This window comes from Lepisosteus oculatus, chromosome 15, assembly GCF_040954835.1.
Source record: "Lepisosteus oculatus isolate fLepOcu1 chromosome 15, fLepOcu1.hap2, whole genome shotgun sequence".
Taxonomy (NCBI): Eukaryota; Metazoa; Chordata; class Actinopteri; order Semionotiformes; family Lepisosteidae; genus Lepisosteus; species Lepisosteus oculatus.
The window spans coordinates 31,362,578-31,388,408 of record NC_090710.1 but is presented as its reverse complement, the minus strand read 5'-3'; the positions used below and the strand labels follow the sequence as shown (position 1 = coordinate 31,388,408).

Here is a 25,831-nt window from a genome sequence, read left to right as displayed (position 1 = left end):
TGCAAGGTGTTAGAGTATTACTCATGGGCAGCAGTTTTTCGAGTTTCTACAGATTGTCAACAGGTTTCAAGTCGGGACTTTTACCAGACTCTTCATTTTCTTACTCTTAATCCACTGCGATGCGATTTTGGTGACTTTCTGTTCCAGTTTTAAGTCTTCAGCAGGTGTTCTTCCAGAATCTGCCTGTACTTTTACTCTGTCCTTCAACCGCGTCGAGATGTCTGGGCCCCGGTGAGCAGAAGGGTGCCCATGGCATGATGCGCCACCCCCTTGCTTTCCTGTCTGGTCCATCTTTACTGGAGATGTGCGGTGCTGGAGGGACCACTCAAAACTTCTGAACTCTTTTTGGCAGAATCACTCATGCTTTATTGCATAAATAGTTGGGTAGAACAATTTACAACAGAAAGCACATGACCTTAGTGCAAATTTAAGTTAAAAAAAGATTATGAGTGCCTGTACTAACAGCGTGAAGTTGTGGGCCTTCAGTGATCCATACAAAGCCTACATCCGAAATGAGGTCTCTCTACTAAAACCAGTAAATGATAAACATTCTTTTACCTTGTATATACAGTAGTTTCTTTAAAGCACAGGCAGCTTTAAAAAAAGCAGGGAAGTGTGATCCGGAAGCACTAGAAAATTGTCACAACTTCCATGCTGTACTGTCCCACTTTTAACCACTAAGTAATGGTTATAAAGGACCAAACCTCAACTGGATTGTTTTCAGAGATTCAGAATCTTCACCTCTTCTTGGAACTCTGCAGTCAGCTATACAGACCTGTATCAAGTGCAGGCAACCGTTCTGGTCATTCGGAGACTACTTCCTCCTCTGACCTAACCAGAGCAATCTCATTTTCCCTCCCGCAAGAGCAGACACAGTGCAGCTCATTCCCCCGGTACACAGCTATCTTGCTACAGAAGACACTAAGAGGGCAAATGCTACCCAAGACAATAATTCAGGAAAGATATTAATAAAGTGAAGACAAGTTTCCTGCTCCCTCTGCCCTGTTTTTTTGGATTTTCTCTGCAATGTTTGTCTTTGTTCAGAATCTTATATTCCAACCACACATGTAACTAAGAACAATAAAAAAACTGAAGTGTTGAACCACAGGGGTGGTTTAAAAACTGACTTACTCAATGGTTCTAGCTACTGGAGGAGTGTGATTTGTCAAATGATAGTTCTTAAAATGTTCTGGGGTTATTTTTAATTGCAGTATTGACAAAAGATTACAGTGTGTTAAAGAGGAAACATTTTATCCAACTGTAACTAGTAATTATTTTGCCTAGCATAAATTAATGAGAATGTATATTTGTTCATTGATCATTTCATAAATCAGAATGAAAGAAATACTAAAAATAATACAAAACAATTTTAGTTAGGAGTGCTTTTCAACAAAGGGCTGGCAGCTCTAAAAACCTTCACAATTGTTATTGCGTGAAGCACTGAAGTTCTGAGAGCTTCGGCTCCAAGTCTATTAATAAAGGACACATCATACCATATCTTAAAATCAAAAAGTGAAAGAGGACTGGCAACTTTTCCACAATTACATTATTCAAAAACAGCACTACTCCAAACATTAATATATTGTTTAATATTAGATATGCAGATGAGTATGGGCATTTATTTTATGGACATAAAAGACCTATTTTCTTGCTGTCCTACAACAGTTTCATTCTCTCCACATTACTTACATCGTGAGTTTAGCTCTCTAGGACATTCTGCTGCTCCCATTTTTTAACAATAGTTGATGAATTACTAGATGCCTCACCCAACTGTCCTGCCATTCAACTACAAGTTCGTCTTTGGATATGAAGACTTTAAGCTATGTCTCTTCACAGTCACAAGGTTTATTTAGAGGTTCAGCCCCATGGATACAAAAATACAAGCGGTTTTGTTTCTCTCGTGGCAGTTCAGTCACCACCCTGAAAATGCAAATAACATCTGAGTCAGGATCGTAGTCGCTTTCATGCAGCACATCACCCAGTGCCCCAGTGAGTACAGAAATGGGACCAGTCCTAAACAAGAATGTCCGGGCTTTTAACAAGGTTATGACCACTTATACCGTAAGCAACAGATGCAAAGAAACAGATAATGAGGTGGAAAACACAAATCATTGAAGATCTGACCTCTAATAAAATGAACATGAATGAATGTCTGCTAAATATTGCTTCGTACCCTGAGAATAAATTAGCATGCATATAAGAGACTTCTACAAAACTCCTTTCCACTCTTATTAACCAAACACCTGCTCGCACAAATTTAAAATATTTTCTGTGCTAATCTGATACAAATAAATAACTACTACTTTATTTGACATCAGGAGTCGTGATCTTAGAATTATTTGTTCAAACTGAAGAACACCCTTCCTAGAATTAGAAGGAAAGCACTGTTATGAAAAAAAAAACCTATTCTCAAAGTGGTAGAATGATAAGTTTTATTTAAAAAAAACACAGAAGCCCAGTCATGTTAATTTTATTTTTAAAAGCAGTCTGTTCCATTTCACCAGTTATTGTTCACAATAAGCCCGACAAACAGCGAGAGGCTTTGTAAGTTACATCATCACAGCCTTATCAAAGCCCTCCGCTTTTCAGATCACCCAGTCCGTGGGAATTTCTCAACACTCCTTATTCTGATAATTCCTTCACGGTTCTGCTGGCCGTATTGCTAAATCTCTCCCTTCTGAATTACAACACTTTCCAGGCACCTCGCAGCAAAACACACCCTTATAGTTCATCCAGGAAAAAATGGTTCAACCCAAATGAAGGCGCTCAGCAGTGGTTCAGAAAGGGCCCTGTTTCTCCCCCAGCTGTGCTACTGGCTTGACAGGGCAACACGCAATCCAGTCGCCTTACAGCCGGAACCCACTCACGATAGTACAGCTTCTGTGGCCTGCCCTTCTCGTACAGGCCAAGGGAACACGCCAAGAGGATGAAGGCAGGACCTTGGCTGCTGGCCTGCCTGAGCTCCAAGGCTTGCCATCGAGCGAGTCCACTGTGCTTCGTGCTTGTGCCCCGTCACATTCCCTGTCCACACCCGAAGCAATCCAGTAACCAAACACCACTCCTTTACTTCTAACTGCACGTGTCAGCTATAGGACATACACAGGAAATCGCCCTCTAAACTATACAGAAATATCTGATGACCCATATAGCTCTTGTGTTCATCCTAATTTGCTCCCTTACTAGTTTACAACCCTTACTCAGAAATCTAACCCTTTACATCTTCTATCGTCCTTTTCGGCGATTTAATGCATCGAAACTTGACATCAGGGGCTCCTCACACACACAGGTGTGCTATGCTTCCTGATGGGCAGACTCTCAGCGCTGCCACGAGAAAGAAAAAAAGCTTCAAAAGCAAAAGACGGGACTTTTACTTTGAATCATTTTTCATAGCACTGGGGAGTCGAGGTGAATGGTTTTTACACAATAATATAAAAAAAGTTATCATAAGACAGCTCTATAACATTTACTGTCAAAAACCAGATAAGTTGGATGTTTATCTCCAGAATTTCAAATCAAGGAACGGCAAAGATCCAGGCTTTGAAAAAGCTGTTAAACCCAATATAACCTGAAAAAGCGGCACTGCCACAGAATAATGAGGAAGCACTTATTGCCATTTCACAATTGGAAAAAAGGGGTTTAAATGATGCACAGCAAATATGGCTTTGAAGCAGGTATGCAGAGAGTCAGCACAGCGTGAACCACTAAAAATCTCCTGACTATTTGGTCCCTAAAAGCTAGATGGTATCAGGGCACAGAGGCCAATTGCTGATTGTAATTTCTGTGCTCTACCAGTTGCATTGGGGTGCTCAAAAACATTTATAACAGGATGCTACACCTGCAGTATTGACAATACACGATTGTTGTTTTTTAGGTTAAAATATAAAAAACATCTATATTTTAGCAAACAAATAACAGCAGTAGTTACAAAATTATGTTTTGACTGAACTGGATGTGACCCCCCGTTTTCTGGTGATCAATCAGGCAGCAGACCTCAGCCATGGAATTTCCCAGTCCACTTCCCTTCTCCTGCCCACGGTGAAGCTGAAAGTGTTGCAAAAGAGTGACTCATTTCCTGAAATGCATGACACGATTTCCCCACGGGCAGAGGCCTTCGGACTCCAGCTTCGAAAGCAGACCCATGTAAAAGAGACAACATCTCATCGTGAGCCACGTGACGCTGCCTCTCCACATTGTTGGGAACAGAAAAAATAAAAATATATCTCACTGAACGGCAGTTACAAAACCTTTCTAGTGCCAGCATACATTCTACATGCAAGACAGTTCATTAACCCTGATCTACCTAACTAGCCCTAATAGATGAAGCTTGGGAGAAACTTGGCAAAGTTAATTCTTTCTCAAGATCCCTTTGCAACAACAGGGCATAACCGTAAAGAAAAGATATTAACTTTACAAGCTAGAAAATTATATTTTAAGCAGAATGGCAATTGCAAAACATTCTGCCAAGTCTCAGGAGATAAATGACAACTTGAGCACTTGGTTGTTTCGAGCACTGCTGCTTTCACAACCCCTTAACAACCCTGATGTATCAGTATAGTTGAACAAACACAAAATGACGGCCGACACACCCCGGACGCAAATTTCACACTGGATATTCACAAGCCTGGCGGTTAAAAAACAAAATATGAACAAGCCAGGAGGCAAGACAATAAGGCTCAGGAGCAGACTGGGAGTTTAGTGGCAAGTCCCTGCCAGTCTTCCTGTATCATTATGTTAGAGAACAGATCCAGATCCCAGGTCCTTCCTGGGAGCCTAAAAATTCCAAGAATTAAACTACCTCCTAGCAAACCAGCTGCAGAACAATGTCACAACTAAGACACACACTGTGCACAACAGCTACACTGATAGGCAAGCACCACCATGAACATTTCTTTTAACGGTCAACACAACAGCAAAATATGGTGCAGCTTCCTTTTACAAAGACAATACTTCTAAGAATGAATTAGCCCGGCTTCAATGCAACAGGAATATGCTGCAGTGTCATAATTGCAAAGCGCAAAGTTAGGACAACGGGATTCTCTAGTGCTAATGGTAGCCATTCCTTTAGGTACAATTTAAAACACTCAATACAAAAACGTCTAATTAAACACTAGTGTGTACTGTAAGTCACACAAGACGCAAACGATTTATAAACAGTATGCAAGATGAAGAAAGGACAGCTCTGCATAGATGTGCTGAGAGGTCTGCTGATCACTTCTGTCACTGTGTGTTCATCTTCTGTGCCTTCAGCAAACATCTACATGTTGCTATACGGACTGAAATTAATATACAGCAGTGAGCTAAACTACTTGAAAGTAAGAAATCCAGAAAGGTTTTCATATTTTTTTAAATATATACACAGTAAAGGTTAATTTTTTTTATTTTAAATAATCTGGACTGAACTAGAATGTTTCGTCCAGTGAATAATAGTAACCTACACATAATCTATTAATCCATTAAGCCTCTCGAAAACTATTTCCAACCAAGCCACTAACGCACAAGCCAAGACTTAATGCCTCCATCACAAACTGGATTTAAAAAAAACTCTGATAGCTTGATCTGCAACGCAATGTTTCAGTAGAGACCTGAAAAATGGCTTATAGACCGCACCACTAATTCGGTAAAACTGAATGAAGGAAAGACAGACAAGCTGAGTAAACCTGGGAGCCCATTTGAGGTGCTACAGCAGAAAAAAATATTCTACACCATTAAAGCATTTTATTGGGACATCCCGCCAAAGCTACATTTCTTGGTTTTTTATTTTTTTCATATTGTGGTAAAAAAAAACACAAAGGAGGTTAATATGTTAAATTGTATAAAGATTTATATGTAGAGCGTTAATATTGACCTTATTGTTCACATGTGATTAGAGAGTGTGAGAATACCCAGCTTAAAAAAAACCACAGTGTTCCAGACCTCCGATTTTGAAGTAATACTTGAAAGGCTAAGGCCTAATGTTTTAACAACTACGGCTTGCACTGTTGAGAACAGATATTAACACAGTGATCAGATCAACGGTTTTTGTTTTTCAGAAACACAATTGCTGAAGATCAAGAAAAGAGTAAGGTAGTCAGAAAAACTGCAATTATGTACATAATATACAACCTACAATTTAAAAATGCTACTTCTAGGCACCACATGAATTATATTACGCTAACATATATGGTGCATTCAAAAGAAGCTTATTTACTTGAAATGAGTATGTAAATGGACAACTTACTTCAATGCAAACACTGTACATAGTAATGAAGAATGAAAACAACGAACAGCCCGAGTGAATGCTGTTTTAAAGTCAAGCTGCTAGTAAAACTCCCAACATTCCTTAACAATAATAAACACTGAGATAAAAATAAATGAACTACAGTTTTCTGAACATGGTTCAGATTATCGAATTTGTCAATAAGCACAATGCCATGTAGAAGCATTTACTGTATACCCAAAGCCTGCCCGTGTTGACACACAGTGCCACACAAGCAGAGAGAAGGTTCTCTTCATTAAAAGGTGCTTGGACATTATTTCAGGCAGCATTTTACCTTTTCTCTTGGAATGAGAGTTTGTATTTCTTGAGCCAACCCCCTGAAAGGCTTCACCCAAGAACACCCTGACAGAGCCAAGAATAACGAGATACCAATGCAAAAAGGCTAGTTAAAAAAAAAACTGCCAAGGATTTCAAAAGTGTATCTTGACTGATATGTTTATTTGTCAGAAATCCGTGGTGCTGGGGTCTTCTTTAATGCATGACCAAAATGTATGAAATCTAAAATTCAATGACACAGCATTCCACTGCAGTCAATTTGGACAATAGTTAATTTTATAAAAACAAATCTGACCTACTACAAGGTTTCATATCTGGTTTAGACACAGCCCAAGCACTTCACAGAAAACAGAACCATATAACCTTTCATAAAGTTGAGTTTTGATTTGACACTGACATTTCGATCAGTTGCTGAGCCCATTAAAGGAGACCCCATCTAAAAATGTATTTGATTCTTTCTTATGACCCACTATTAAGTTGAAGTACCCACATTTTTCAATAACATTCTCATCTCCCCAAAATTTTGGAACAAATGCATTTTATGCACTTTTGAAAAAAGCTTTGCTAAAAATAACTGATAAAATGTTGCCCAAAATATCTTTTAATAACAGGTTAAAGGTGTCTCTAACTACTGTACATATATTTATATATACTGTATATATCTTTTATATATAAAAACTCTCATTCATTTAAAAGATACAATTTGTATCAACACAGAAAGGTGTTCTCTGGCTATCAAGGGTTCTGCTAACAGCTGATATGGATTTAAAGAGCAGTTTATTTTCAAGGGATGCTCGGCACCTTTTTTCTTGTCCTGACAAGCATAATAATGGAAAAACAGAAGTGCTTCTAGACCACAACTGTACAGGGACAGTACAGTGCAGGAATTCAATGTTGAATGACTGAACTCTCAAGTTAGCAAATTCCTTATTTAATAACAAATATTAATGAAAATTTAATTTGCTTTGCAGAAATACTGAATGCCACTGAAACTGCATTTCTTACTTTTCGATTGATGCAATTTAGTGATTTGTTCCATGGTCTACAGTGTAAAGTTCTTCATATTACCCAAGTTTGATAAAGTATCATGTAGAGCAGATGGCCTGTCATTTATTTGAAAATGTTCCAATGTTTCTTATTAAATTGGGTCCCTAGCTCTCAGAATTTGTAAATAGGGGTTAAACCATCGCTTATATATCCAGATCTCTTTAAGAGAGAAAGGTCCCTTGAACTAGTAGAGAAATATCCCGCTCAGCAAATAAGGTTCAGGTAAAGTTTAAGGTTGATTAAAATCTGTTTCCCAGGATTGAAACAATAAAATGTGTTGTAATGAACCGTGTGCATATAAAAGTGGCAGTTGTGAAAACAGCTAGCAGAAACCCATGAGTGAATAAGCCAAAAACATCCCTTACTAAAACTAAGGTACACAGACAGCATGTCTGTTTCTACAACTAAATCTGTGGCAAGATTCTGAACATCTAATAACAAAATAGCTCTGCTACTAATTTCAATAAAATACATCTTCTAACAAAAACAAAATGAACACAAAGAAAAAACAATAATTTATGCTTTAAGATAAATAAAATAGCATGAATTGTACACTACAGTGCATTACCAACGCTATTTTGCATATTCTCAAGAACTGACATTTTGCAATTTCAATGGTGTCTGGTTCAGGAAAAATGATTAAAAAAAATTGCACAACATTGGTAAACCACAAAATGTGAGCTGAGAATAAGCAGAGAATCACAAAAAGGAAACTTTAGCCTGTGGGTAAGCAGATAAATTAAAAAGAAATCTGTTTAGCAAGGGTTAGGTAGCATTAGAAATGATTTGGAATAAGTTGCTATAATTACACTAACTTTCCAATTAACAAATAAATACATGTAAATTGTATTTGATTAAATATATTGAATATAAGGTACCAAATGCAAGTTTTATGATGCGACTTTGTTTACAAATAATACATTGTCTCCAAATACAAAGATGGTATCTGCTTTAAGCAGTTTCACCTACGTTTCAATAACAGGGAAGTATCTTCTCATACCCAGAAAGTATGAAGCAGAGTTTCCTTTGAATTGATTGCCTAAAGTTAACTTTTTATATTTGATATGCAGCAAAAAGTGCCTTAAGAACCAACACCTCCTTAATTGTAAAAGTTCGTTTTTTTCTGCAAATTATTCCATGGAAAAACAAGAACAGCAAAATAAATAAAACCAAGGCAACAACAAAAACAAAACACATGATGCTCTTACTCTATGGCGACACTCCCCCAGCACGCCAGAAGGGTTCTCGGAGCGAGGCGGGTGAAATTAGTATAATATAGTCAATTGCTGGGTTTGACTGAGCCTACGTGCAGTCCCGTCCAAACTAAAAGGTGTAGCAAAACATTCAGCTGACCCCTTCAGACACCGCGAAGTGGATTTTGGCATCTAACGCACCCCTGAAACATGAAACACTTCAGCGACATTAGCAGCTTCTTTCGACTCAGTTTGGGTCTTCAAAGATGCGTGCGCCTCCGGCAGACCGGGGTGAACCCCCCAGCAGCGCGATCACATTATACGAATCTCACGGACTGTCCTGCGACTCTCGATTCGGGCTTCCCCGCAAGGGCCTTCAGGCTTCCCCGCAAGGGCCTTCAGGCTTCCCCGCAAGGGCCCTTTGAGATGGCACTGCTGCGGCGGGAACCGCGGCCGCCCTCAGTACCCCGGCTGGGACTTCTCGGCCAGGATGGCCGCCGCCAGCTGCTGCGCGTCCGTCATGTGGGGGTTCCTGCCCATCACCAGCCGGACCAGGTCGGCTGGGAAGATGTTGCAGAGGTTGACGTAGACCTTGTCCCGTACGTCCTGGAGCCTGGCGTGGCCCGGCGGCTCCTGCTGCGGGTAGCCCCTGCCCCAGGGCATCCTCCAGGCCTGCTCCCTGTTCTCCGGCGCGCTCTGGAAGGCGAACTGCTCGTAGCAGGGCGGGGCGGGCTTGCTGGGCAGGGAGTAGCCCTGGTGGTAGCCGTACGCGTCCCAGCTGAGGCTGTCCCAGCTCCCGAAGCGCTCCTGCCCCGCCCGGGGCTTCCTCTGCCGCAGCGGGGAGCCGCTGTAGAGCCGCGAGTCCGACACGCTGTCGAGCCGCGTGGACCCCAGCGCCCGGCCCGGCGGGGCGCTCGGGGGGGCCGGGTAGTCGGTGGGGCAGCTGGAGCGGGCCCCGACCGCGGGGTGCTGAAGGTGCGGGGGGAGGTACGGCATCGCGGCCTTCGGGTGCGGCTTGGGCTCCTCGTGCCCGAAGCTCTGGACGCGGCTCAGGGCGTCGTGGTAGTGGTGGATGAAGGCCTGCGAGTGCAGGCGGCCGTGGGAGTGGGAGTGGGAGTGGGAGTGGGACTGGGGGGGCAGGGGGGCCGCCGGGGGGTGATGGTGGCACTTGAGGCCGTCGTCTAGCAGGGGGTCGGGGGAGCTCATGTAGGCCCGCTCGCTGTAGCCCGCGTAGGAGTCAGAGCTGCTGCCACAGCTCATGCTGCCCTCGCTGCTGCAGTCCGAGGCCACCGAGCTGATCCGGAAGTCCGCGTCCACGGAGAAGCGCCTGTCCGGGCTCCGGGGCCCCAGCAGGCTCAGGCCGGAATAGGCGTTCATCATGGAGTAGTAGCTCACGTCCGGGGAATCGCATTTGGGATACTGCTCCGCGTACGGCAGCGGAACCCCGTGGTTCTTCGGCACGCCCGGGGGCCCTCTTTGATCCTGAGGGTAGCAGTGCAGGGGCCCGGGGCCGCTGGGCGCCAGGAGCTTCTGTGCCTGGGGGGGGGTGCTTTTGCAGGCTGCCAGAGGAAGGGAGCGAGTCTCGGCTTTGGCTTGGGTGCACAACCTCTCCTCCGGCTCGCCGCTCGCCGGGGTGCGGATGCTGGGGTCCGACTGCCTCTTGGGGGCGACACGCTTCACGTCCGGGGTGCCCTCTGCTTTGGAGCTCGAAGGCATACTATGGCTCTTAAAAAGCGCTGCTTCGTTAATGCTTTTGGCAGTGTTTTTGGCGCTGGCTCGGAGCTCATCGGCCACAGAGCGCTGGGGCAGGTTTCCTCTTTCTGGGTGATAGAATTTACATTTATGACCATAAGTGCACTTCTTTCCTGCAGGAAGAGTGAAAATGCTATTAAGTATGTATTAGATACAGTTTCATCTCACACAACACTTCTGTGGAAATGTTGACGATTTCCGGCCATCCCTACAAACTATGCAGATATGGGGTAGCCATTCTGGTGCAAGATGTCTTGATCCTGTTAAGACACGCTGCCCTCACCCCCATCGCAAGCTGAAACAAAGAAAACCAGCAGATCGTGCAAAAGCAGGAGACGCAGACGTTTAAGCTTACCATAGGGACAGGGCTGCTTCTTGTGCTCAGGAATCTGAGGCCGCTTCCTCAGGAAGTTCTCCAAACTGGGACCGTGGCGTCCAAGAGGGTCATCAGGAGGCATGAACCTTGAAATCGAAGAAGAAGGAAAATCAGGATTCAGCGAAGCAAAAGGCCATCGCAAGGAAGTATATTCCAGCGGGAGCAACTCCTTGTCACCCCTGACTTTGCTTTTGCCCGCGCAGGAGGAAGAAAAAGACGATTTCCCCAAGGCCTGGAAACGAACCCTTCCGTATAAGTGCAAGAGCTACCCTGACAGGCTTGTCCACATCCATCTGTGTCCAGCCTGAAGTGAAGTACCAGAAGGAATTTGTCCAGTTTACTCTGTAGTCCTAAAAGCAAATTGATGCTTATCAACTCTAGGCTTACTGGTTAACGTGTCATTAATGAGCTTCAACGCTGACTTTGAAACACTGAAATATTAGTTTACAGCAGTATCACTGCTGACAGAATGACTGTTATCAGATAAAACATTAGTAAACTAGAGGCAATACTTTTTCATTAAATGTGGAATAGAGGGATCCAAAACAGGCGTGTCTCTCTCCAAGGCCGAGTTGGACCCTACAGACTCCAGGCTGGGTCCGGCCCACTGCCCAATTTCATCCCGCCAAAAAGATCAGGTAAATAAACCAATACCTACTGTGCAGTACACCACTGTGACTGCAGGGAGTAATTCCAAGACCTAACATCTAATTTACATTTTTGCCATTTGATGTTAAAATGATAATTGGCAGTCACCAGTCAGACTTCTGTGCTTTCAATACATAAATCCAGCAAAACGTCCCAAAGCACAGCTGTGTCGGTCAGAAGTAAAAATCAGTTCATGCCAGAGAACAGACTTGCTTTTTACTCCTTGCGTGTTTCAAGTAAAGCTTTGCTCAGGGTAGCCTGAACATATCGTCAACTTGTTCGTACCCATGACCGACTGGTACACACAAATACTATGTACAAACACACTGAGAGGTTTCACACTTGAAATGTGATGTTTAATCGCGTGGGCGTGCTTCCGACATGCTCGACCTGCTGTGTATAGCACTGTATACACAGCCCATAACGTCTTCCTCTGGTCCCCTTCACCTGCGTCACAAAAGCCTTCAGCCTTTTTTTTTTAAAGAATCCTGCAGCAAGCGCAGCAGGGGACCGAGATGTGAAAAAACACACCCACAGGCAACATTCCCCGCCGAGCATGAGCAGGGAGGTACGAGACGACGAGAGCACAGCTCACCGTCTCATGCGGTCCATTTCGCATTTTTCAACTGGCGACCGTGTTCGTTTTATCATCAGTTTTGGGGGGGAATTTAATTTTGTGTGCACAGTTCAATTTCCTCTGGGCGCTGATTTCATCACCGGTGTGTGCCCACAGCTTAGAGGGAACATTGCCCACAGGGCTCTCTGTTGGATCGTGGGTGTTCGCAAACCGGCGGTACTGAAAGGGGGGAATAAATGCTTTTTAAAAAATAGACAACGGACAACACTAGCACCCACAAGGAGACAAATCAAATACACAGATAGCATGAACTCGTCCTTTTCCACAGCCACTCATGAATTAAGGAGCACTACCTTACAGCAGCGTCGTGATTCCTTGCTTCGCTGAGAGATATGGGGCACTCAGCATCATTTAGTGAACAGTTTGCGTGCCCCTGACCATCTTGCCAGGTATCTGGTTATATTGTTCTTAGTACGTTGATACTGTACGTTGATACGTACGTTGTCGTTGATCGGATTATTGTAAGTAAAAGCTTCAGACGCTGGGACCTTGGGGGAGTTGTTGCGCGAGGTTAGCAGAGGTTTGGCGAATATCGGAGGTGAACCCAACCACCGATGGCAAGGGACCTCGGCGGTCAAAACACATTACCGCCACGAAAAACCGCCTAAATGTGTTTCTTACATTTCTAAGACAGGAAAATGAAACATTGAGCACAGCATCCTGAAACGCCCAATGAAGTCGAGACATACTGTAGTTCACGCTTATTTAAAACACAAAACACGTTTTTGAGTGGCACAAATGGACGCAAAAGTCACTGTTAGTCGTTTGATTCTTTGGGGGGATGCTGGGTCGGTTCAGATATACTGTATATTAAAAATGTACTGCTACCAACTAAATGGAAAGGCTTGGCTAGAAATCAAGTTATAGAATCGGAGGTTTTTAGTAACGTGAAACGTATTCTGAAAGTATTCAGCCATGAGATGAGAATGACCATGAAAGCTGTGGTCCTTTAAATACAAGAAGAGATATGGGACCACAGATCTTAACTGCATCCAGAGCAAATGGAACAAAACCATTTTAAAATTTTGGAAAACACCATTGTACTGCCATGAAGTACCGCCATGCATTCATATCCAAACATATCTTCCCCCATAATGCTTTTAACACAGAAATAAGAAGGTTGTCCCCTGTACCTGATTAATTCTACAGGGCAATTTGTTTCAAAACCGCATCCCTGAGTTAAATCAAAACACCAGACACTGAATTTTCTAAATGTGCTGTAGGCCTGGAACCACAAATTGATCTAAAAGGCTAATCTAACATTTACTGGTTAACCTTAAACTGCGACTTGCCCTGTGCAGCATAACTGTGTTTTCATAAACCTGATGCAAAGCAGCTGTTTTTGTCAAAATTCGTATTCTCACTTTGCATAATTATAAAACAAAATCGTTTAAAAGCAAAACTTGATCACAGCTTTAAAAGAAAACAACCTTACAGCCAACATTAATCTTTTTAATCACTGTAATTATTTATAAAATCAAAGATTTGCCGATCATTTCACTCCTCATATCCGATACTGATCTGGGGAAAAAGAACATACTTGGAATCAGATGAAGGGGTAGTTAATAATTTCCAAGCAAGCCTAATAAAACTGTAGGCTGCATTTAACAGCTCCAAATAATCCCAGAAATGTAGGACATCCGGTCCCAATGCCATAAGAAAAATCACTAAAATACTGTAACTCCTGCTACTGACATCACAATTCATCACTTTCATTTGGACTGAAAGTGTTTGGACTGGTGTGTTTGAAATCATAAACCATCTTACTTGATACCAAATTTCACACTTAGAAGCAGTCAAGACATTTAACAACTGCAGACATCTGATGCTGATAATTCACAGAGAAAATGGTATTTAAAATAATGATTATATAATTGCCCACACAACACAATGTCAGCTGTGGCCTCTTATGGCACTTAGCAGACACAGGGCTACATGTAATTAAATTCAGTCGTTTTAAATTTAAATTTGAACTGTTCAACAAAAATGAGCTCCCAAAATGGAATATTAATTTCTGAAAGTTTACATATGGTCATGATTTTCAATACTTGACTTCTACTTTTGTCCTTCTTTTGACTTTACCTTAAGCAGAAAGTTCATTGCTTAACATTTTTAGTTCAGGCAGTTACTGTTTGTACCATTAAAGGATGTGTGGAGCTCATAATTTCAGGGATATTACAGAACCTATGCTACATTACTTATGTTGTAAAGCAAACCCTGATCAGAAAAACCCTAACAGCCAGCTCAATTTGGAAACGCATCTGAAATGCAAACAGCTGATGCTACAGTCTTCAACAACACAAAACAGTAACATGACTAGGCAAAAAGAACAGAGATGAATAGTGTCACAATTGAGGTAGTAGAGAACTACTATGCTACTATGATTACACTTTCAGAAAAAAAAGGATAACACAAAGCTAAGCGAGTGCTCCAAAAAGCACATACCAAAGGCTGCTAACAACCCATGTGCAAACCAAATGAATCAGGATTAAGTGACTGATTTGTATGATCAGTCTATGAAATCTAAACTTTACTGACAAATTCTTTCTTAATTGTAGCGGATAAGTAGAAAAAAATGTTTCTGCAAGGGAAGCCTTCTTCAGGGTTGTGCTCCACAGAAGGCTCCACAGTCAATACATTGTATTCTTTTTCTACTTTTCTACATGGAATTAGCTTCTCCTTGTTCCTTGGCAGCCCGCACGCTGACAAAACCCCTCTCAAATTTCAGGATCACTACATACTCCAGTTCCTTGCTACCACCAGACGACAACCTGTTGCTTTCCAAAAATGTCTCCTCGGCCTGCATGAATCACCCTCCTTCCTACTGGAACTCAAAGATAAGCACGTCCAATCCATGACCTTACTTGTCGTTCACGAACGAGTACATGAGCAGCCGCTCGTCGATGAACTTCTTCCACTCCGGCTTCTCGTTGGCCAGGTCCCTGTAGTTGTCGTTGGACACGATGATGCCGTCGGACTCGTAGGCCAGCTTGACAATGAAGCGATCGTCGTAGCAGACCACCCTGCGCCCCTGCACGCGCCGCGAGGGCGTGAACACCAGGATCTTCTCCTTCTCCAGCCTCCGCAGGATCTCCTGGTCTGTTCGGGAAGAACGAGAGCACCGCAGCATCACTGCACTGACGGAGCTTCCCTCTGAGAGCGGGCTGGGGTGGCACACGGCACTGGGCAACACCTCGGCTCCCAGCAGCGCGGACTTTCAAACTGAGCACACCTCACGTTACAGACAACCAAAAACAGAAGGCAGCTTTTGTCTGAATTCGTATCTCACACACACACACACACCTGCCAAAACACAGAAGAATTATATATTTTTTTAAATAGAAAATCAAATCTTCCAAATACACACAGGAATCTCTTAACTTTTGCAGCACACTTTTCAAATCTTTTATCTTCTGGTATTTCTTAAAGGGAACTTGTAATTTGTAACCATTCTCTAGTCTAAATTAAACCTTCTGATCAAATTCAATTAACCCCAATGGACGTTTGTGTGGAAAAGAGACCACACAAATGCCTCATTTGGGGATCACCAGGGAATACTGTATTTAACAGCTGTCAGCTCGTGGCACAGCCTGGACACAAGCTGTCAGTCTCAAGGGTATGAGTTGCCTTCTGCACGTCTGCTCTAAGCATGGAGACTTTCCACAGTGTTTAAGTCAGAGAAGTTCCCCCCATTAATTACTTGTCTCGGGGGCAATAAAATCCCTTTATAAACAGCCTTGCACATATTGGCAATAAACAGAAGTCATGGTGTGAGAAATCGCTCTGTGTGGGTGAAGCTGACACAGTGTCTTACTGGGCAAGGAAACTGCCATATTTTCACTACTGCTCAGCTGACAGTTGGCTCCACAGCTGCAACAATGTAAAGGTCTGTGTGAATAAGATGCATGGAAAATCGCAACAGATTCCAGCTTATTTACCATATTACACAGGTTCTCAGATTACTTGTCATTTCTGCAAGACCTTTGCCTTTTCGCATGAATGATCTAGTTTTAGAAAGAAATTGTCTAGAGATCGCTTATCCCCCTGACCTACACATACCAGTGAAGATTCAGTACATGATGCAAACAATAAGGATAATTTTAAAACAGGTACTGTAAGGTATTCACTTGCATATCTAGACACCTATCTTGCAAAGAGGGAGAAACAGGTGAAAGCAACCACCACCTTTAGCTGATCCTCAACACTAACAGAAGCACCTCGGCAGTAAGGTATACTTACCCAGTTTTACACACCACTACAAAGGGCAAGTGAGAACCACAAAGCTGACATTAATTCGAAAGACGCAACAACTGAAGTCCAGAATACATTCATTTTGGTACCTTTTTGGACTTTTGAGCAAAGGTGCCCTTGCTATTTCTATTGTGCTGACATACAGTACCAGCCTTAATCTTTTTATGAGTATGGTATTTCTTCAGAGTGTAATGCCATCTCATTCAATTCAAACTTCAAAACTTTTATAAAGTAAAAAAAAATAACAAAAGACTGCATTACTGATTTGTCAGGAGATGTCTGAGGCAATTTAGGAAAGCCCGATAAGCAAGTTCATAGGAACACTCAGTGGATCTTGTGCAATTATTAGACTTGTTTTACTGGAAGTTGCGCCGAAAGTATTAACCCCTTCCAATGATATCCTGTTTTGCTGAATTAAAAATAATCTCATTTTTAAAGATAATTTTAATCAGTTGGTCCAATATGACACTTTTATGGTTTTAACACTTATCATTAAAAACTATTAAAAAAATCTAAATGTTAAATTGTATATGCATTAACGCATAGAAGTACTCACTTTCGCGAAAGCAACTTATTGCAATTCCTTCATGCTCACAAAATTACTTAGAGCACAATTAATTGAACGGCCTTTGTGCCAATACAGCGGTTCACATCATTTCAGAGCAAATACACCTTCTCTGTAGGGTCCCTTAGTCAGGTAGTACAAGTCCAGAAACTTTCAACCGCGGTGACCAAGGAGATGTAGAGAACATTGATCCCGAGCTGTTTCGAAAGACACAGAGCAGGAGTTGGGTAATGAAGAACGCTTCAAAGCCCCTGAACATCGCCTTGTGCACGGTGAAGTCGCTCATTAGGAAGCGGAAGACACTCGGATGGGGCCTACAGCAGGCTGTCTCGCCAAGCTGAGCAGCAGTACCATCTCCGCGAGGCCAACGGAGACTTACAGAACTGAGGCTCGGATGGGAGAAAAAGCTCATTGGTCAACAGCAGCCCAATCACTTATACCCCGCATGGGGTTTCCAATAAAGCAACGAAGAGATACTGCAAACATGGCAGAAGGCTTTGCGGGCAGATGACCCAAAACCGTAACCTTTTGATTTTTAACGCAAAGCTTTGCATCCGACGCAAATGCAACCTAGTGCCTCACTCAGTCAGCACCAACCCTCACGCCCAGCAGGACAGGGGGTGGCAGGAACTTCGCAGCAGAGACTGGGGAGCATGTCAGGACTGAGGGGAAAATGGACAGGGCACATTACAAACCCTCAGCCATAAAACTGGGGTGATGATCTAAAGCTACGCCAGAGCGACTTAGTGACCCCCCATCAGTGACCAACTCAAAGGCCTGACTGAAACCCAACAGGGAACCTTTGACCAGACCTGCCCATCTCTGTCCACCAACAATTGCCAATCAGGGCTGGACAGAACCTGAACAGGTCTGCAAGCACCTCGCCGCCCCAGTGTGCACAGTGAGCAGAGACATATCCCTGCCACAGCTACAACTGTTGCCACAGGTGCTCCCAGCAGGTATCGACTGGGGGAGGCATGAACACGCGTAGCAGCAATCGACATTCTCCTCTAGTTTGTGTTACTTCTCGACTCTACTTGACCGCGTATGTCGAGAGCTTCTCTAACCCACAGCGGTATTCAGTTTGAGCATTCAACTGTCAATTAGAAATGGTCACTTTAGAAATGTGTTAATTTGTACTTAGAATAGAATATCATTGGTAAGGGGTGGACACCTATGCAAGACATTGTATTACAGTGCTAAATAATATAATACTAAATAATTAATACTAACCAGAACACTTTTATAAAACCTTATAGTAGCTCTATCTACACCTCCAAATGGAATTAAGATTGCAACTGTAAAATGAACACAGATTTGAAAAAATAATCTACTGTAAGCCACTGAGATGCTATTAAGCCAGCAGATTTCTTAGTAAAAATAGAGTTGAGTAGACTACAAACACTGTGTAGCCAATAAAAATTGCAGATTCTTTGCAGATGAGGTTGGATGTAACAGACTATTTGGTATTTTAGGTGGTGTGGCCGTAAGCCATAGTCGGTATTTTGTTCTCTTTGTACAATAACAATCTGTCATAGAATTAAAAAGTCTAAAAACTTCTTGGCAACTTTCTGATGGTGTGAACAAGGTGCACAAATCGACACAATGAAATAACTGCATATGGAAAAGCATGTAACAGTTTCATAGTTTACATTTTGATATACATTATAAATAACAGAACTTTCTTCCTCTTGACTGGACTGTACTCAAAACTCGACAATTCCACATTTCAAAGAGTTTCTTTAATGACATCTCGGCAAACGTACTGCAAAATCTCATGTATTTTCGCAGCACAACTGTATCACTGCAGGGGCTTCACTGTTAATTAGAATGTGCCCCCTGAAAAGTCCACAGTTCTGCTATAACTAGTTTGCTTGCTATGACCTGAATATTGTTTGGCCCACGGGTAGTTAAAGAAGCATTACCTGTAATGAGAGCATCTGGCCTGGACTGCTCTTTCCTCCAGGCAGGAACAAACACAGTGATGTCTTTATGGCCTCGGTCCAGAAACCAGTCCACTGCCAACTGAATTCCATGGCAAGAAAACACCTCCTTGTTTCCATGGCTGAAAAGTCAGTAATATACACAGCTTAGAAAACAACTGCTCACATGCAACAAGAAAACAACTGCTCACATGTTTCAACAACTCATCTTGAGAACATTCACTGAATCTTTACTTTTGAAACTGAGAAACCTAAGGAGAAAGGACTTATTGTACAGTTAAAGTAAGCATTTTGGTTAAACCCCTCTGAAACCTCCGTTTTTTAAACAATTCAACTCGTATTCACCAGTTTAATAAACCACCATCATGAAAATACAGCATAACGGGCTAAACTATGAATGTGGCTTTTGTGGCTAAATAGGTGATATATGGGTTATAACTGGAAATAAATGGGTAATGGCAAATATTATCCTCTTAGTTAAGAACAAGGCAGCTGATAAACAGTTTTCCACAAAAAATAAATTGGGCAATCTTAATTATATTGCAAAACCAACATTATCATAGTGTGGGGAGGATATGCAACTATAGGTTAACATTCTGCTTTTATTTTTTATTGCAGTGTAATCTGCAGCGAGCACATAAACCCTATTTGTAACATGAATATACACCCTCGTAGATCACCTCAATCCCAGACATGGTTCTGGATAAGACTGCGTTTAAAGGGGATCTACTGTCCCGAAGTTATCAGACCGGTTATTTAATCTCAGTAACAAAATAAACTCATTGACGTTATAGAAACAAAAGACAAATTTGGGATTAAGCACAAAACTGTGAAAGTACTGTAAGTCACCACGTTGTTGCAAACCCCTGGTCTCACAGGCAAGAGCAAGAGCTCCCACAAAGGGCAATGTAAGCAGCCCTTCCTGCTCACTAGTCACTGTAATGATGACGTACGAGTGATGGAATGTGACGTACGAGCAAATAAGTACAGTTTTGAATTAGACATTTCACCACAGAAATGTTCCATGCCACCTGCATGCAGAATTACTATTTACTTGTTATTTGTCGGCAAAACCATCTAGAAATCCAGAGCACTATTTCTTGGATTAGAAAGAGATCCAAGAGATAGAAGAGATGTATTCACGAGCCTCCTTCTTCATGACGCGACAGGGATGATTCACCTCACCGGGCGTTATGTTGCCTCATTCTGAATCGCAAAACGCAGTGCTGGGCGTACCTGCAAATTTCTTCTATGTTGTGGTGCAAATTGGAGGTTTTACAAGCTGTGCACATTTGGCCTTTATCGTGGTTTGAAATGCGCTCTTCAATGCTGATTCATTTCAACCCCAAAAGGTAAAAATTGTGCTGCAGCTCCCCTTTAAGCTAAGAAAGTACAGGTAGTCTTCAATTAAAACACTGATTTGCACGTTTTGGGTTTTAAGGCCCCTATAAAACATACAAACCGTTTCTTAATTTAGGACAAATTAGTTCTCACTTTAAAAGGCTTGATGGGGTGTTTGAGGCTGCACACTCTGCAGCACCCAGTTTCGCACCAGGACGAACAACGCCACTTTGGCACAGAGCTCGCCGTTTCGGCCACCGACCTCCTCCTGTCGTTTCACACTTGCTAAAAACATCTCAGGACGCCCCCCTGTCTCGGTCTGTAAATTATGTTTAGATTGTATGAAACCTAAAATTCAATCAACAACATCTTAAATCAAGGCCACTGCACGGGAAAAAAAAAAAATCGAAATTCAGTGGAAAGAACTGGCGATTAAACCCGTTCCGTTCGTTTTATAAAAACAATGAACCATCCGTCCGCCCGTTCTCTAAACTCTTTGTGCATATCGAGGTCGTGGGCGAGCCAGTGCGGCAAACAAGGGGTACAAGGCGGGCTACCCCACTGGACGGGACGCCAGTCCATCGCAGGCAGACACTGTCACAGACGCTCACACCCACAGACAACTTCCCAGAAGCCCATCAACCTCCTAGCACGTCTTTGGGACAACCATGACACCCACATTCAATGAATACAGTTCTTAAAATATTCTACAATAATCAGCTATTACTCCAAATAAGGAATAATGCAGGATTACTTCAGACTTTAAAATAAACCACACTTACAGAAATTGGCTCACGGGCTGTAACAAAGATCACCGCGCAGTTGGGAAGCACCAGAGAGCACACAACTCACATGCACTCATCCCTTGCTATACGAGCACAACCAGTTCCAGAATTTTTGCTCGTCGGTGAAAACTCGTAAAAGTGACACAAAAGTCCCATTAAAATACATGTACAAGTCTTAGATTCTCTCTGCATGCTCAGAACTAAACATAAACCCGTTGAGTACAGGTGTTTCAACTTTCCATAACCATTTGTTACAACATGTGGAACTTGCCAACACCTCTTTTCTACACAACCTGTTATGTTTAAAGGCGTTAGGAAGCAGTTATATGGAAGAATGATATCAGCATATCTAAAGCACACATGAACAACAAATATGACGTTAACTAATCAAAATTCTTACTAAACAATAATGACATTTATAAATCCTTTGCAAATAAAAAGACAAAACCCCTAACCGTAAAAGTAAGCAAGATGTCAAACTGTCTGGCGAGATTAATGCTGTGCATTCACAGCACACATAATCAAAATCATACATTTCATAAACCTGAACAGGTTCACTAGTAAAGTCTAATTAGTTAAGGAGCAATTTCTGCAACTGAATGCAACAAAGTACAGTTTAAGGGTCTCTCTGCCCCCAGCCAACCTCTGAACAGTGAGCAGAACATGCTTTTGGCTGCGTTTAGCTCAGCAAACTAAGGGAGGTCATTGCTTGAAGACTGACAGTGGCTACAGAATCATCACCGAGATGATGATAGCTGCGCATTCCCGAAGATCTCCGACCTCCGGCACGGGACCCTCGCAAACCGCGCAGGTACAGGCGGTGGACGAAACTGGAAACACCCGGGTAAAAAGGTACAGAGGTGTGGCTCCTTCACTAAACAATATCCCAGCATGCTGGGGATCATGCAATACAATCCGAGACAGGCCCAGGTGCCTATGATCAGGGCAGCACAACTGCAGGAAGAGACATAAGCGACTCTGAAACACGGGAGACTGTTGGGGCTCAGTTGGTGCGTCGGCGTCCGGGACAGTTCAGCCCACTGATGTTTCAACAGCAGCGGGGTCTCAGACGACATCAGCATGGAGGCTGTGTCGAAGAAAACTCAGTCTTCACTCAGGTTGGGAGATTGTCAACAGAGATCTTTAATACGATCAGCTGAAGGGGAGCACATCACAGAGATAGGGTTTCCCCTAGCACTCAAGACATGCTCACTGGACTGAAGCTTTACTCTCCTTTTTGTACATTAAAAGTAGGCAAGACTTTTACATATCAGAGGAACATACAGGGAAAGGAGCAGTGTCAGAAGTCAAACAACCAGGACAGGGAGATGCCATTTGGGATCCTACAATCTGTTTCATACCTCTCTGGTTGAATGGGTGTGAGGAATCACAGGCTTTAGTTTGCACCTAAGACAGTGGTCTTAGGTGCGAACAGAAAACCTTTCCTGCACATAGTCACTGTCCTGACCTTCTGACTCGATCTTCCAGAGCTGGAAGGGAGGGACACCATCGGTACTGGGGAACAGTGGGTGGAAGCATGGACTCCTGGATTGTGATATCCGCGCATTCATTGGAATGCAAAGGCAAAATGAGGAGAGCAACTGCAAACTAAAACCTGAGTTACGAGCAGGCAGGATTACCTACAATTTTCGTTCATCATACCAGCAATGGTGTAAAGTGGTGTAAAGAGTACAGGCACTGGTCTACTCAGCACTGAAGAAACGTAAAAGGGCCAGATGAATCATTCTTCACCACGTTCTCAAGAGACAACTGCATGTGTGGCACCCACCTAAAGTGCTCTACAGTTACGACTGCCTGGTTGGTTCCAACAGTGATGGGGTCGGGTGGCTCCCATGTGTGATTTGTGCACACATTTCCATAGAAGGCAAGAGGAGGAGGAGAGAAACTAATGTTCCCGAGCGCATTTCAGCTGGGACTACCATCCAGCCTGCCCAGTTCCCCATCCCATATAAAGGTCCCTTGCTTTTTAGAGCAAAGAGCAAGGTCAAACAGAAAAGAGACTAGACCACTTGCTGGGACTCAAGGGAATCGGATCAGCCACTGGGTGAGAAAATTAAGCCGTTCTCCGGTAAGCAAGACAGAAAGTGGTCTGTTGGATGAATAAAGCAGGAAAACCTAGAGGAGTAAACATTCTTCAGGACCTGAACCCGAGGCCAGTGTAATCAATGAAGGAACATTACTGGTAGACTAAGGGGGCTACGAAAGGGCTGGGAGGCATGGGGAAATTATAATGCATGTACCTTTACTGATCAGTAAGAGAAACAAAAGCTCCTCCACGGTTTAGGCCCACTGACAACGGAACACGCCGTCCCATTTTATACTCATCGACAACGTATGACTCACGACAGCTGCTCACACTGGCACAGCCTTGCTAAAACCTTGCAACTCCATCCCCTGTGTCTACACAGCGGTGAAACTGGTTATCAGGAGCATCAGAACGGAGCAGACCACACGGCCAGATTCTGACAGGGGGATATCTCAATCTCAATCATGGAAATGTACGGAATGGGATCGCTCCGAGCACAAAATCACGCCCTGTCATTTAATCCAACGTGGATTTTTCCCTATAATTCCATCCATACATTACCAGAAAGTTAATTGTCTGTAAATCCCATTCACTGCTCTACAAGACATACTGGTTTGCAAAAAAAAATACTTTGCCTCCACACGGGAAATACGTTGTCACCAAACTACTGAACCAAGCCAACAGGAAAGGCCTGGAACTGTCTCTCCTCAGTGGTGTCCTTTGGTACACCATGAGGTTGATGGTGAGCTCCCTGAGTTCCCTTCACTCTTGAATAAGGACTTAATTTGTTTTACCTAAGATTTCCTAATAGTTTACCTTGTCTTCCAAAGTAAACACAAAATCCCACCCTCTCCCCACATGTTCGTGGGACTGTCACCAGCAAACAAAATCAGACCACCAGACAAACTTTCACAACTTTCAGACACGCTAAACAGACAAATCATTCAGCTCAAAACCAAGGTCCCTTCAAGAGCCAATGCATTTAACTGTGAGAAAGGCAACACACAAAAATGCTACCTGCTTACACTTCCAAAGACAGCTCAAATACTGTATAACGGATTTGCAGTCACACCTCCTCACACTGCCTATAACAGTGATCAACTCTAAAAAGTGATGGATTTATTCCATTTATTAACAATACCCAGAAAAAAGCTACCCTTGCTAAGTTCTTTCACTGAGGAAAGCTATTGAGAGAGGGCTCTGTAACCATGAATAAAATAAATTACTGTGTGTCTGAATGTGATGTGAATGATGCACTGATTCAGCAGGTATCTTCTTCAAAATCAAAATAGGAGAAGCAGCTGCATGTCTGAAAAGCTGCATGTAAAAGGGGCTTATTTTCTATGACATGCTGTACACAGTGCAGGCAGGTAAAGAAGTGAGCCAAGCTTTTCTTTTTGGTGACTGATCACACTGCACAGATTAAAAGCTACAAGGACTTAGCTAAAAAAAGGTTTAAAATATAGAACGTCAGTCCATTCCTCTTATAAAAAGACTCCCTCATTCTCAAGATGCAACAACAAAATATGAAATATACCGTGAGTCTAACCATTGGAGCTCAGTTATTTCTTGCTCCTTAAAAATTGTTGTTCAAATACTGTCATTACTCAAACTTTATTATCACAAGTTGCAACCTGATAACTCAAGACTTAAAGAGGGAAATTTGGATCTATTTATAAACCGTTATCAGCCATCTGGCATGCAGCGAAACTCCCTGGCCTTTGTGCAGTCACTGCGGTCATGTTCTCTTGCTGATGTACTGGCTGAGCTTTGGTTTGGACTGTGCTTATGTCTATGCAAGGCAGAGACTAGGACCAAACTCATTTAATCTCCCCCGAGATGACAAATATTCATATATAACTTTTACCCTTGTTCAGAGAACCACATGAACAAGTGCACAACTTAAAGCTTCTAAATATTCTGTATTTTGAGTAAAACAAAGTGAAGTATGGACAGTGTCTGGAAAACAATTATCCACAGATAAAACCTGTCTGTTCACACTGTTGTGGCTCAGTACAGCGCAGCAATGTGACTGCAATAAACCTGCTGTAACATATGAAGCTATTTTGATATTTCATTTGCAAGTGTGATTTTGTTTTAAAACAGCCTTAAAACCCTACACTGGCAGCCCTGCTCTATCATCACTTACTCTTACCACACCCATCTTTTTTATAAAAGTGCTACCAGCTGTATCAGAAAATAAAAGGTCAGTTTTAATTTTGTTTCACTCTGCACTCATTCCTTAGGTCTCAATTATGCAGCTTTAACAGCTAAGTAGCACAATGCTATCTTCTGAGTGTGATTATCCTTTCTACTCTCTATCCTGTAGGAATTTATTTGGAGAAGTATATCAAAGCAAAGCTGAAACACGTATTACTTATGCAAGAAACTTGCTATGCAACTGGTCCGCCATTTCTGAGATTTATTTTATTAATTCTCAACCAGGTTTAGACTTACTGTGCAGCTCCTAAGTATCACAAATAACAGATATTTATATCAAACTAAATATTTTCAGTTTGCGACCTGCCGCTTGAGTAATCCTGATCATACAGCAGCTGGCAGTAGATGTGACCCAGGCTCAAACCCAAGATCAGAAAGGTGAGCTCAGACAAGCCCCTTTACTGGACGAGCAGCTCAGGAGGCATCCCCAAAACTACTTTCAAAACACCAAATTTCAATATTTGCCACAAAAAAAAACACGATTTCAGTACCAT

General features: G+C 42.6%; 1 protein-coding gene across 2 annotated transcripts in view; it reads right to left on the bottom strand.

Annotated features, from left to right (window-relative positions):
• Positions 1-2,454: 2,454 nt before the first annotated feature.
• LOC102699248 (probable ribonuclease ZC3H12C) overlaps positions 2,455-25,831 on the bottom strand; it is a 47,795-nt gene continuing 24,418 nt past the window's right edge. For both annotated transcript variants that reach the window (XM_015364123.2, XM_015364122.2), the window contains 4 exons: positions 18,927-19,066; positions 15,050-15,284; positions 10,880-10,986; positions 2,455-10,637 (listed from right to left, as the gene is read on the bottom strand). In XM_015364123.2, the coding sequence (XP_015219609.2) occupies positions 9,232-10,637; positions 10,880-10,986; positions 15,050-15,284; positions 18,927-19,066 (1,888 nt within the window). In that variant the 3' untranslated portion in view covers positions 2,455-9,231. The remainder of the gene's footprint in view (positions 10,638-10,879; positions 10,987-15,049; positions 15,285-18,926; positions 19,067-25,831) is intronic.